This window comes from Columba livia, chromosome 5 (genome assembly GCF_036013475.1).
Source record: "Columba livia isolate bColLiv1 breed racing homer chromosome 5, bColLiv1.pat.W.v2, whole genome shotgun sequence".
NCBI classification, from domain to species: domain Eukaryota; kingdom Metazoa; phylum Chordata; class Aves; order Columbiformes; family Columbidae; genus Columba; species Columba livia.
The window spans coordinates 47,658,861-47,673,160 of record NC_088606.1 but is presented as its reverse complement, the minus strand read 5'-3'; the positions used below and the strand labels follow the sequence as shown (position 1 = coordinate 47,673,160).

The window sequence follows — 14,300 nt, the reverse complement described above, 5'->3', positions numbered from 1 at the left end:
GTTTGAGTTGGAAGGGACCCCCCCCTCCACCAGCTGGGGCACCTTCCACTAGATCAGGTTGCTCAAATGCCCAGCCAGCCTGGCCTTGAACACTTCCAGGGGTGGGACATCCACAGCTTCTCTGGGCAGCCTGTTCCAGTGTCTCAGCACCCTCATAATGAAGGGTTTCTTCCTTATCTCTAATAGAAATCTAGCTTCTTTCAGTTTAAAGACATTACCCCTTGTCCTATCACTACATGCCCATGTAAAAAGTCCCTCTCCAGCTTTCTTGTACCCCACCTTTAGGTGCTGCAAAGCTGCTATAAGGTCTCTGCAGAGTCTTCTCTTCAGGCTGAACAGCCCAGACTCTCTCAGCCTGCCTTCATAGGAGGGGTACTCCAGCCCTCTGATCATCTTGGTGGCCTCCTCTGGACTCACTCCAACAGGCCTGTGCCCTTTTTATGTTGGGGGCCCCAGAGCTGGATGCAGTACTGCAGGTGGGGTCTCACAAGATCAGAATAGTTGGCGGGGGTCTCATATAGTGATGCCTGTAACAACTATATTTACTATAGGAGAGCTACTCTGGATTTATTGCTTTGACTTGGGTAAAAATTTGGCCTACTTCCTGGTTAAAAAAGTCTTGAAAAAGTAGTCTTTTCCCATGCTTGGAATATCCAGGGAATTTTCTCTGGTTTTTTTTTAGAGTGATACTGTTTTGGTGATGCTTCTCCCAATGCATACATATTGAAGTGCATGCTAGATGAAAATTTATAGGCTCAGTGACATACATGTTTAAAACCTTTAAGGATAACTTCCTACTCTCCATACATCGGGAGATTTCAGGTATTAAATGTTAGATTATATTCTAATAGCATCCAGTGCTTGCTTTTTCATGAGGGTGATGTTCAGGATTTTACGCTCAGAGTTTGGCTAAAACTTTGTTAAGTTGAATTCACCACTGCATTCCCTAGCTAACTGTGATGAGTCAAAAGCTGGTGTTTATCCGAAGTCTGTTGCTTGTTTACAGCTTAACAGGTAGAGGATATTAAAATCTGAAGTTTCCCAGGTTCTGTAGGGAGCAGAGGCTGCAGAGCAGAGTGAGAATTGAGCTATACCATTTTGCTAACACCTGGTCTGGATGCTTAATCTTAGACAGATGGCCTGGTGGCTGTAGAACTTGGCATTCAGTGAGAAAGCTGCCATTCAGCTTGGGTAAAGATAAAATAGTTTACCCAAATTGCTTATCAATTTTCTAGCTTTCTAGAGCATTTTAGAGTAAAAAAAATCTAAGCTTTATTGCCAGCCCTCCTCTGATTTGTTTATGTCATTTAAGCTCTTGCTGACTCAGTTTTTTGATCTGTTATTTGGTATAATATTAGCTTGCTCTTCCTCATGGGACTATTGTGAAGTTTATTTCATTAGTTTTTATAAAGGACTTTGAGATCCTAGATGCCAGATGCCAAAGAAAACCAAAATGGTTATTGCCATTTTCTTGATTAATTATATTCATTATTTTCCTTTGCACTAGCCTTACAAATCACTCCAGACTTTCATATAATGAAGTTTACCTCAACGACTGTAATGACAGAAAAATAATGAGGAGTAGAAGGCATTGCGTGCCTCTGAAACTACTGTAACTTGCATAAACCACTGTGGGAGTCTGGTGAATTATATTCTGCTTGGTCTGTCCACAGAGAGATTAATACTGGTTCGTTTTTTTTTGTAAAACATTAGAAAACTGCAACTTTAGGTCATGTGGGCTTGCGTGTATACACATCTTTGGAACATTAGTCTTCTTTACAAGCTGACAATCCAACAAATTTATACCTTGGCATTAGAAATCATGCACTGTTTTCTTGCTGGGCTCTAAACAATTTTTGTTCAATCTTATTTAACTTAAAAATTAGATTTGTAGCCTTTCTTTAGTGTAGGTGATTGGAAGTTTTGCCGAAGAATTAAGTTTTCATTCCAAAAAGGTGCTTTTTCATGCTGTGGTAAATCAAGAGAAGAAACATGGGAACACGTGAAAATCAGGCACTTAATGTATCGTATATTCTTGTATCTTTATCATGTTTATGTATGTAAGCTGGTTATTTTTTAGTGAAGTTGCCACCGTGTGGGACAACGTGGCCATTACATGTGTCTACGTCCTCATCTGTGCTTTTCTGCTTCTAGTAGTCTGGTCCTATGTGTACAAAAAATCAGTAATACTATTAATTATTTGGCATCACACAGCTGTTAAAATGTATTTACACAGCTTTTATAAGTGAGGGTCAGGATTAACTTAAGCATACTTCACCGAGAGCTGCTTCAGGGCCATTACTTCCCCTAGTGTCTGGTGAAGTGATGAAGATGGGCTGGAAGACTGTTGCTATGTGACTGAAGAGTGGAGCTTTCAGGTCCAGAAAAGCTTTGGTGGGGTTCTCTCAGCTCTCCACATTTGTTCTCTTCTCAGGGGTGGCGCTCACCTTCTACATGGCTGCCCAGCTCCATCATACCGTCTCCATCCTGTGTATTGTCTCAGCGTAAACACACATCTCATAATGATTTAACATGCTCTCCAAAATCTGGGTTTAGTGGCTTTGATGACACAGTGAACAGCGCACCTGCAGAATGATGGATTCAGTCCAAGTTTTGAATGTACAGGTGTCCCAGTTCTTAAATCAAGCACACAAGTGGTGTTACTGTTTCTGCAAAAACGACAGGGGTCCTAAGACTAAAGGGGGATGAACACCACTGAGAGACGCTGGGCCGTATTACCTGAGTACATACATTTCAGGCAGAGGTGATTACAGTCTTTCCCTTTGCACTTAAAATGACTATGTTCACTTGAATTTTGGGGGAAATGTTGTGTGGAGTCCCACTGACAATATCAGAACTTCACAAGAAGAGAAGAAAAAATTTACATTCTGGTGCTCATCTGTGTGAATTAGGGACTCGTTGGTTAATTTGTTTTCTGCCTACAGGTACGTAAGACTCTCTTCTTTCTATTGCAGAAGCAGCCTACTAAGGCAGATATACCTGTTCGACTGTCAAGTTGTGGATCATGGGAGAACAACTGTCAAACAACAGCATCCTTGATCAATTTAGTGATAGCCATGAGCAGTCATATGAAGAGTTTCTAAATACATTCACTTATCTTTTGAAAGGTATGTAATTCCCCAAATCTCCCATTAGAAATTGCAGCCAGAAGGGAAGGTAAAAAGAAGAGCAGTAGTATTTTAGTGTTGTTCTGTTACTTACTTGCTTTGTGACCTTAGGCAAATCCTTTTGATATTTTTGTTTCTCCTATAAGCAGTAGGATCCCTGAGGATGACTTTCCTTAGCTTGGTTCACAGACTGCTAAGGTAGGTCAGGTGTTTAACCATGTTTTGCTTGCCTTAGGGATGTGGGGAGTGTGCGCTATTTGGAACGATGGGCTTTTCCTAAGTATGTTCTACATTATTTTGCTAGAGAAGTTCCCATAAAAGAAGAAGAGGCTGAGAAAAGTGCTTAATAGTATGAGATGGCCTAAAATTATAGGTGTGCAATTTGGATACTTCCACAGATTTACTAATACTGGCTCTCTGTGTTATGCTGTTGTGTGTGCCAAGCTAACAGATAACAAGGACGAAGGCACATCAGGACATCAGGTTAGGACAATTACACTGAAACAGTCTCATACTCTGCAGATAAATATAGGTGGGGCTTAACCTTGATCTGACCATTGGTGAATTACAGGCAGTTCAGATCTGGATCCAAATTCTGTAGCTCACGTTCATTGCTTTTGGCCACGTTAAGTAAGGTATTATAAAAATAACTGTGAGCTGCATATTACTCACAATTCTCTTCACCACAGCTTTGCACTAAAAATGATGTCCTCATCTGTCACGGAGGTACCCCGAGGTTAGCTTAAGGGACAACAGGGTCCAAAACAACTTTTATTAAACCGGTGAGAAACAGGGTTTTAACACTCCAAAGTGACTTAAATAAAGGTTCGGATATCAGTTGAGGAAAATTATTAAGGGGCAGCAACTAATACAACAGGCGGTCCACAGTGTGCATGCACGTGGCTTCACTCAAAACAATGCCGGAGCCGGCCCTGGGTCCGAGACGAATACACACATGCCTAAACACGGCGTGGGATTATTTTTAAAGAGATACGCGTACTCGTACTGAGTATGGGAAGTGTACACTCTCGATGCTGCGAGGGTAAATTTATAATACACTCGCAGTCCTGTGAGGGTTAATTTACTTACACGTGCAAATGTGCACGGAATATTACACATGCTTATGTGGAAGCACGGGAGGAAAATACACTCGCGATTGTGCGAGGAAATAATTTATACACGTGCTCGTATTGAGCACGGAAAGTTACATGTGCAAATGTGCACGGAAAGTATAAATATACTCGCAATCCTGCGAGAAGTTTTACTCACACCCATGGTGGCAAGGCAAGCGGGGAGTCTCCATCCCGGGGAGGGTTGCTCTCGGCGGCAGCATCTTGCTCGTGCTCCGAGAGACCCGCGACAATGGGCGGAGTCTCGACGAGAATCCCGTTTTTATACTGGCTGATCAGATCTGACTGTAGGCATTCTAGGAGCTTCTCTGCACCCCCACCCTGGCTGTGGGTGCCCCTGAAGCCTCCAAACCTCCCCCACACTGGCCGTAGGTGCCCAGTGGCTCATTGGTGCCTTGGCACTCCCTTCTCCTAATGGCCCTGGCCAGGGTGCTCTGGGGCCAAACAAAAGCAGCTGTTAGCCTCAAGTAGCAGAGAGAGGGAGATGTGCCTACTCCTTCCATACTGAAGGAGGGAGGGGGAGAGAGGGGGGTTTGCATTCTGCCACATCATCTTATTGCAAAAGAACTGTATTTTTCAATTACAGCATGTGGCATGCTCCATTCGTTGGCATTCAGAAGTCTGTCCTGTCCTTGTGCTTGAGGCAGAACTAAGTGTCGGTTACAGGCACTGAGCAGAGAAAACCAGTGGGGAGTCGAAGCTGCTATAGAAGTAATCTTGTGACAACCTTCCGTCTCCTCCCAACAAAAAATGGAAGAGAAAGGAGACGCTGAAGGATGAGATAGGAGGATTGAAAATTACGTTCTTGGTCTTTATGTATGATTGATACACTAGGGATAGCTCCTATCTTAGAAGCATACTGCATGTCATGATGCTACTTGCAAAAAGCCTCAGTGTGTATTTCAGTCACTTTCATTGTCATTATGGCATCTGCCACTAAAACTGTATAAAAAGCAGAGCTTTTTATGCTTAGAAATGCTTAGAGATGCAGTTCCCTATGCTAGTGTAAACAAAACAGCTCAGCTTGTTTTCCTCCTACCTTCATTTTCCTTTAAAAATACCCAAAGATGTGGGTTTGCATTATGAACTAATGACCTGCAAAAATTCCACTCAAAGCACAAGGCATTTTAGCATCAGAACAGTGCAAGATACTTTATAAAATATCAAATTATTAGTTTATTAATTTTGCATTTGGAAAATAGTCATTTGATAGCTTAATAAAGACTGTCTGCTAATAGGCTGCATGTGGGAATGGCAGGATGTGCAGCTCCAGCTAAAGGGCCTTGGGACAGGTTATACAGAAGTATGTTTTTTATGAGTGTAAGGAGTGATAGCCCAGGCCAGTGAGAATGGTATCTAGGGTCGGAAAACCACCCCCGTATGTATGATGTGTGAATGTTGGGCCTGGGCATGTGAATGAGTGGGTCAGAACGCCGCCCACGAGATATGCATGGGAACATGACTGAAAACAGTATCGAGTGTGGTGTGTTTGGGATAACATTTTTTAAAAAAACATCCTGTCTAACCTCTTAGTCCAGGTCCATATCTGTAAACCTATAAATTGAGAACTGTTAATAAAAGTCAACTCAGCCTGGCTCTGCTCTCGCTGCTAACAAGAACTCTGTGTCTGTGTGTCTGTATGCATCGTTCCTCATCGCCACAGCTGCAGAACTTTTCACATTTATGTATGAGTTTATATATTTACTGTGGGGTCAAGTAAAATCTAGAATAAAATCGAATTGAATAATTTTGGTTAGAAGAGACCCTCAGGATCATCGAGTCCAACCATAACCCAACTCTAGCACTAAACTCTGTCCCTAAGAACCTTGTCTAAATGCCTTTTAAACACCTTCAGGGATGGTGACTCTGCCACTTCCCCGGGCAAGGCATTCCACTGCTTCACCATCCTCTCAGTGAAGAATTTTTTCCTAATATCCAATCTAAACCTTCCCTGGTGCAACCTGAGGCCAGTTCCTCTTGTCCTATCACTTGCTACCTGGGAGAAGAGACCAACCCCCTCCATGCTGCAACCTCCTTTCAGGTATTTGTAGACAGTGATAAGGTCTCCCCTCAGCCTCCTTTTCTCCAGACTGAACAGCCCCAGTTCCCTCAACCACTCCTCTTAAGACTTGTGCTCCAGCAACAACCAAGTTAAGTAAATCACTTGAGCTTGCTGAGCTTCCCTGCCCTTGTCTGTGTAAACTGCCTGTGCACACTGCTGCACTAACTGCTTCACTCCTGTTAGCTGGACCTGTTCACTGTCTTCCTGGTCACCTGCACTCCCTCGGAGGGCATTTAAATTTCCCCCAGTTGTTCCTGGCAATGCCCCTGCCACGTCAGCCCCTCTTGTGAGATCAGCTGCTTTCATGGTGATTCTCTTGGGATCGCCTTCTTGTGTCCTCAGTCCATGCCCAGCCTTGGCAATTACTATAGCCGCTGCTGTGCATGTCGGTTCACCATGTTCTCCTGCCGTTGCTCTGTAGCTGCTGTGCTCCTTACTCGCTGCTGATATTCTGACCGTTTTTAGATTACCTTTCTGAATTTGGCCTGATAATCGTGTCGATCCACACATTAAATCTTTGTTCTATGAGCCTTCATGTCAGAATTTGCTTAGTTAGATATGGAGATAGCTATTGGTATACACGAATAACCAAGCTCATTCAGTTGTGTGGGTAAATATATAGGAGCACTTTAAAAAGAATTCCTTGAAAAAGTTCACTATCTGATAGATTTATTTTTGACTGTCATAACATTGGAAGCAGAAGACACACGTAAAACTGTTAATAGTTGGATTGTACTTATTTCACAGGGTACCATATTCATATAAGGTGATTTTCACTGGTGCATGAATTTGTTATAGCTCTCTAGTTGAGATTGGTAAGCTATTTTCTCCTGGAGTTTCTACATTATTCTTGAAAGCATCTCAAAAGAATCTGATTTCCTAATGAATGTTTAATTTTTCTTCATTAGTTAAATTTACACACAGTGAAATTGAAAAGAATGTACCTCGAGTACAAAAACCTAAGCATCTTTGACTGTTCTGACCTATCTAAAAAGAACCCTTTGAGGTTATAAATGTAGCATGGAGTAAACCTCTGTGAGCATATTAGGGTCTTCTGCTGACAGAATAGTTCCATTCCTGTAAATATGGCAAACAGTATTAGTGAATTTTTGCATTCCTGACTTTCATTGGCTTTTTAAGGTTTGCTAATATCCTAATCAAGAAAATAACATTTTTAGAATGTTGTCTTATATCTGATTGTGAGATATTACCTTTGGCTACTCTATAGAGTAAGAATAGAGATCTTATTCTTACTTGTGTTATCTGAAAAGACTTTGTCTTAGCTCAAGTAGAACAAGATTTGGAGTAAAAATAAGGTCCTTCTAAACTCTGTGTAATTCATGTGATATGCAGTTTAGAAGTAGACTCGACAGTGCTAGGTTAGTGGTTGGACTCAATGATCTTAAAGGTCTTTCCCAAACAAAACAATTCTATGATTCTGACATGCTATGTGTATGACTTAAGTAGCACACAGATACTTTATAACTTAGTTGGACCATAAATTATATCTTTGAAATAGGAATTTAATCTTCCTGCTTTTAGTATTCCTGAAGCAACAATGATTCTGTTTTTTCGAAGTGTGCTTGGTACTGTGACAGAATGAGGATTCATAGACTAATTGACAAGTAAATCCTATAGTAAACCTTTTACTACTCTTCTACTAGATCTAATGGAACACAGATAAACATACGTAAATGTCATTTTAAAACTCTGAGCTCAGCATTTTAAACTTACATACTCCAACAGAACATGGACTATATATCTCAAATGCATAATATTTTAAAAACTATAGGAGCACTCCCTCTGTGACTGGAAAAATTTGTAACCCTTTTCTTTGATTCTGTAATGGATGGGCACTTGAGGGCTAGCTTAAGATCCCAGTAAGTCTCTTAGTTTTCTTACATACAGCATCCAAAGTATGTTTTTTATCATAAATTAATAAATAGATGAAAGGGCTGGTGAACCCATGGGAATATGATTTAGTAATTAGAGCACAGGTCCAGAAAGATGCAATCTTTCATGCTTGCTGTAAGGCTTTGCAGAAGTTTTCAGCATCTGGAAAAGAAATTACCACCTCTTGTGCAAATCCAGAGCAAAGATGTTGGTAAGAGGAATAATTTTATTATTCATTTACTTTAATACATTAATTTGTGCTGCTCTTAGAACCACTGAACCCCCTTATGCTTATGCCAAGTTACATATTTAGTTTTGTTAGTTCATTTTAGCACTGAGTATAGAAACAATCTGATAATAAAACAGCTAACTGGCATTTGCTTTAAGGTTGTACAACTCCACTATGTTTTTTAAGTCCAAAAAAATCCCTTAAGTGTGTTTTCTTGATTATGCAGTTGAAGAAGCCTCATAAAATTTTGATTTACAAAGGAACTGATGACACAGATTTCTGTAGATGTTGTCAATGTATGTTCTCTTCAGAACTAAACACTTCCTAGAACCAGTGTGGACAAAATCTCATGGAAATCGACCAAATCCCCACTTTTTAAAAAAAGTACCACACAAGGCAAGAGGCTCTTTCAAATCTAAGGAAGAGTGTTTGAAATCTGGTGGAGAGAATGATGATGTCCAAAATTAGAAGCAACATCTGCTCGTTTTTCTAAACTTAGCAGAAGATTTGGAAATTCACTGGAGCATAAAGTATCTCCTTTGACCTTCTAAAAAAATATAGGAGAAAAAAATGGTCCAAGCTTCACATTTTTCATCTACATTTCAAATTACTTCTCTTCCACTTGTAAAAATATGTTATCCATGATCAGCCAGCTGCATATGAAAGTGCTGCCATGAATAAATTTCTTATCCAAACCCAAGTTTAGATTAATAGTTTTTCCATGGTCCTGGGTATTTGACCACTAGAATTAAATTCAGTCCATTCCTACTCTTAATTTTGCTTGGCAGTGCGTTGAAGTCTGAGGGCTTTGATCAGACCCATCTCTAAGCATACTGAACCTTGGATATATATTTTGTAGCCTCAGTGCAGTCATTTTGATGCTTCTGAGCCGAGCAAGCTGTCAAGTGGCGGAAGTTGGAAAGTGGCAGACCCCTTCTCTACTTCCAGGTGGCGTGCAAGAGCCTTATTCTTTGTTGCAATCAAATTAATTTAATTCCCCAGTGAAAGCTGAGTGATGTATTTAGTTCAGAGTCCATTTGATGGTAGCTGTCTCCTTCCTTTTTTTGTTAACCACACTTAGGAAGAACAACAACTTTAAACTTCCTATGTAAGTGTCAGTGGATGCACTTTACAAATGTGAGGCTTAACAGCAGAAAGCATAGCAAAAAATTATAAGAAATGACAGTAAATTCACTTCCGTTTTTAAAATGGGCCAGTAGGACAATTCTAACCCCAAGAGAAATTTCCAGCCTTCTTCATATGAGTGGTTTTGCCAATAAAAGCAACTAGGCAGTTCAATAAAACTAATTAAATTAATCTGTCATCCACAGGGAACTTAAACAGGGCATGAAATAGCGAAACAGTGTCAATTCAGAGCTTTTTATTGATGTGTTGTGCTGGATCATTGAAAAGAACTGGTTGAGAGAAAAATTTTGCAATTTTCTATTGATCATAAATTCGGTAGCTATCTCTATATAACCTTAATTTCATGTAGTGTAAAATCAAATATCATACAGAGTCCCTAAATGTAGGAAAAAACCACATAGGGATGCAAACGTAATAGATTATTTTTTAATAATAGCTGATCTGTTTTATGGATATGTGTTGTACTTAGATCTCAATCATATTTGCTATGCAAAGTACTTCACTGTACAGACAGAAAAAAATTAGGCATAAAGAGGGGAAATGACTAGTGTTTGTTTTCACAGTAGCTCACTGGCAGCACCAAGTAAGGACAGAGGCACTTGGACTCCCAGAAACTTTGACAGCTCTGGAACAATAGCACTTCCCTAATAGCAATTCTTTGTTCTTTTCTGTGATGCTTTTATTAGTAAAAAAATTCTAAAGGTTGTTTCAGATGAAAAAAAAGGTATTTTCATTCTGTTGCGTAACTCAGATTTTCTAAAATGTAGAAAAGGGAAATATTTAGTAATTTTGCTGTTGATAGTTTGATACAGATTCCATCCTATTAAGTGGCATGTTGGCTATGGTTGAATTCTGTAGTACTAGAAGAAGCAGTAACACAAAATGAACTCTTGTTAACCTCATCACCTTGCCTTGAAAGGCATTGAAGTGTGCTAAATGCAGCTGTTGGCTAAGTTTCATGTCATTGCAGTGAGGTGAAGAAACACTTTTAGCCCTTTTTCAGATGTGGAAATGACACAAAGCAAAGAATGTCGGAGATCAGAGCCATATAGTGGCTCATCAGGACAACCAGAAACAGCAGTCAAGTGACCTCACTGCCAGTTTAATGCTGAACTCTCTATAGAATTGTGTGCTTTTCTGTGTCCAGTATAAAATCACATAGAAATGCCTGATTTCAATTAAGTTATTTGCCTTTAAAAAGAAAATCAGGCCTTTTTGAAGTTGACTTAGTGCCTTAATTATAATATCCGAAGTCGAGCTATTTTGAAGCTCTTGGGCTCTCCAGCATTTTATTAATTTGTTCCCACCTGCTGTAATCTTTTTATGATATTACTTGTTGAGAAAGGAGTAATTTATACGGAGATACTAGATGCTTTTAATTATATAGAATTCACTTGTTTCTTATAGTGTTTATCTACTTACCTGCTAGTGCTGAATTCTTCTACAATGCAAGTACACAGAAGGTTTTAAAAATCAGTTTTGTCCTGATTTATTAGTATATCACCTGCTCTTTTACAGTGCTCCCAACATATGTATTTAATGTGGTTTCTTTGCTCTGAGGATGAATTTAGGCACATTTGTGGTTGCTTGAACTGTAAAAAAAGGTGTAACCAACGCAGTGCTAATTTAGGTGATCAACTCACATTCTGTTTCTTTTCACCAAGGTTCAAAGTGTAGGAAAGACTCAGAAAGAAGTGTGGAGTTCCTGTACACTGAGCTAGTATTCTCCTCTTAGTTGCTGTCTAATTTACAGCTCTTCCTTCTCTTAAACACAATTTCTGAAATGTAACACTATTTACATTCTGCAAAAGATAGTGTAGTTTTTCTGAAGCTAGTGGAAGCAGGCCAACCTTTATAAACTTCTGGAAAAAGTCTTCCAGCTTTTAGATCCTGATACACTGTCAAGTTATGATTGCAAAATACTATCATTTGTACAGCCTGTGACTTTGTGAAACCTTCTCCCCCCCCCACTAAAACTCTTTATTGTTAGAACCAGAAATCTAATCTAGTATGTTGGCATTGCTTGGTAGTGATAGATACCACTTGATCCCTGGTAGACATTAAGATGTGTAGCTCCCTTTATAGGATTCTGCTAGTTAATGTCAGCTGAGGATCTGCTCTAAGGTTTCTGTCATGGTTTTCTGAATTTTGTAAAGATTATTTTTTATCATCATCTGTTGGGAGAAGCAGGATTTTGCTCACGGCAGGCTGCTGAAATGGTCAGGTGGACATTTGCTTTGTTATTTAACTGATTGCATTATAATATTCAAATGGAAAAGGTATACAGCAAGCAGCACTGTTGAACTGTGGAAGAATAATACATATTTTTAAATGATCAGCTGGGGTGAGTGTGGTATAAACAGGAAATATTGCCCCTTTTCTAACACTGGCACTATCTAAAACACAACAGAGAAACAGACATATTGATACAGATAAATGATACAGATAAACACCGCACAAAACCAGAACATATATGTTCCATTAAGGAAAGAGGGAGAGATACTGATACAGTAAAATAACAGTTAAACTTTTGAAATTAAAGAGCTGAGTTAGTTTTGAAGAAGTATTGCTGTACATTAAGCTAAAGCAGGTGTGTGAGAGTGCATGAAATATATTGGGAGTGACAGTCGTTTGTCTTTCCCCTGAGGAGCATGTACAAAACAAAAGTCCTTTCCTGTATTTTTTAAACATCCTACAGCAAGGGAAGTATCCAAAAATTGCTGTCCAAGTAAGAAGAGACCAACACCCTCCATGCTACAACCTCCTTTCAGGCAGCTGTAGACAGTGATAAGGTCTCCCCTCAGCCTCCTTTTCTCCAGGCTAAACAGTTCCCTCAGCCGCTCCTCATAAGACTTGTGCTCCAGAACCCTCACCAGCTTTGTCGCCCTCCTCTGAACGCCCTCTGGTACAGGGGTGTTAAACTCATTTTCACCAGGGGCCACGTCAGCCTCACTGTTGCCTTCAAAGGGCTGAATGTAATTTTAAGACTGCTCTAGTACCTCAAGGTCTTTCTTATAATGAGAAGCTCAAAACTGGAAGGACTACTCAGCCACCCAGCCATAGTCTAGGAGGTTCCTCCAGTGCTTTGACGATAACTTTCTGATGCAAAGGGTGGAGGAGCCGACTAGAAGAGGTACACTGCTGGACTTCATCCTCACTAACAAGGAGGCTCTGGTTGAAGTGGTAAAGGTTGAGGACTGCCTTGGTAGCAGCAACCATGAGATGGTGGAGTTTATGATCTCATGTGGCAGGAACAGGATAGCAAGCAGAATTGCAACCCTGGACTTCAGCAGGGCAAACTTTGGCCTTTTCATGCAATTGCTAGGGAAAATCCCATGGGCAAGGCTGCTTGAAGGTAAAGGGGCCCAAGATAGTTGGTTAGTGTTCATGGACTGTTTCTACCGGGCACAAGATCAGAGCATCCTGACATGTAGGAAATCAAGGAAGAGAGCCAGAAGACCTGTGTGGTTAAACAGGGAACTGCTGGGTAAGCTCAAGTGGAAGAGGAGAGTTTATAGATCATGGAAGGAGGGGCTGGCCACTTGGGGAGAATATAAGGCTGTTGTCAGAGGGTGTAGGGAAGCAACTAGGAAAGCTAAGGCCTCCTTAGAATTAAACCTGGCGAGAGGGGTCAAGGACAACAGGAAGAGCTTCTTCAAATACGTGGCAGATAAAACTAACAGCAGAGGCAATGTAGGCCCACTGATGAATGAGGTGGGTGCCCTGGTGACAGAAGATACAGAGAAGGCAGAGTTACTGAATGCCTTCTTTGTCTCTGTCTACTCTGATGGAGGCTGTCCTCAGGAGCCCCATACCGCTGAGGCCCCAGAGGAAGGCAGGACAATGGAGGAGTTCGCTCAGTTGATGGGGACTGGGTTAGGGAGCAGTTAAGCAATCTGGATATCCATAAACTATGGGTCTGGATGGGATGCCCCATGGGTGCTGAGGGAGCTGGCTGAGGTCATTGCTGGACCACTCCCCATCATCTTTGCCAAGTCTTGGGAAGCGGGAGAGGTGCCTGAGGACTGGAGGAAAGCAAATGTCACTCCAGTCTTCAAAAAGGGCAAGAAGGAGGACCCAGGTAACTATAGACCGGTCAGCCTCACCTCCATCCCTGGGAAACTGATGGAACGACTTGTCCTTGGTGCCCTCTCAAGCCAGATCAGGGATAACAGGGTCATTATGGTAGTCAACATGGCTTCACCAAAGGGAAGTCGTGCTTGACCAACCTCATTGACTTTTATGAGGACATAACAAGATGGATGGATGATGGCAGAGCAGTGGATGTGGTCTACCTTGACTTCAGTAAGGCATTTGACACAGTCTCCCCCAGCAGTTCAGAAATGAAACTGACGAACTAAGTATTTCATCCCATTCACGTGATACTTCATATAAAAGTGGAATATCACGAGGATCTCGCCCCTTTTCCTTATGGCCGACATTAGGAGAGGACCTTGTAAATCGTCCCTGTGAACTGAGGCCTAGTGACAGACTGAATCCAGCTCCAGTTGGCTGCAGGGTCGAGTCCAGGACTTCGGGTGCCGGCCCTACATCTGCGGGAGCAGTTGCTGGGACTTTCAAGATTGGTTTTTTATATTTTGTATTCTCTATTTTTATTAGTAGCATTAGTTTTTAATTTTTCCAACTCTCTTCTCTCTGTCCTTCTTTCCCTCCCAGTCGCCTGTCCTTATTGGGAAGGGAGAAGAGGAAGG

General features: G+C 41.0%; 2 protein-coding genes across 7 annotated transcripts in view; one reads left to right on the top strand and one right to left on the bottom strand.

Moving 5' to 3' along the window:
- IFTAP (intraflagellar transport associated protein) overlaps positions 1-14,300 on the top strand; it is a 58,999-nt gene that overhangs the window by 8,486 nt on the left and 36,213 nt on the right. For 5 of the 6 annotated variants that reach the window (XR_010473038.1, XM_065064860.1, XM_065064859.1 and 2 more), the window contains exon 2: positions 2,976-3,128. Coding sequence is in view for 5 of the 6 variants with exons in the window: in XM_065064860.1 (XP_064920932.1) it covers positions 3,026-3,128 (103 nt within the window). In the remaining variant the exon portion in view is untranslated. Of the gene's footprint in view, positions 1-2,945; positions 3,129-14,300 lie in introns of all 6 variants that reach the window. The other variant, XM_065064857.1, reaches the window with a different exon arrangement.
- RAG2 (recombination activating 2) overlaps positions 1-14,300 on the bottom strand; it is a 40,638-nt gene that overhangs the window by 14,100 nt on the left and 12,238 nt on the right. The window lies entirely within an intron of this gene.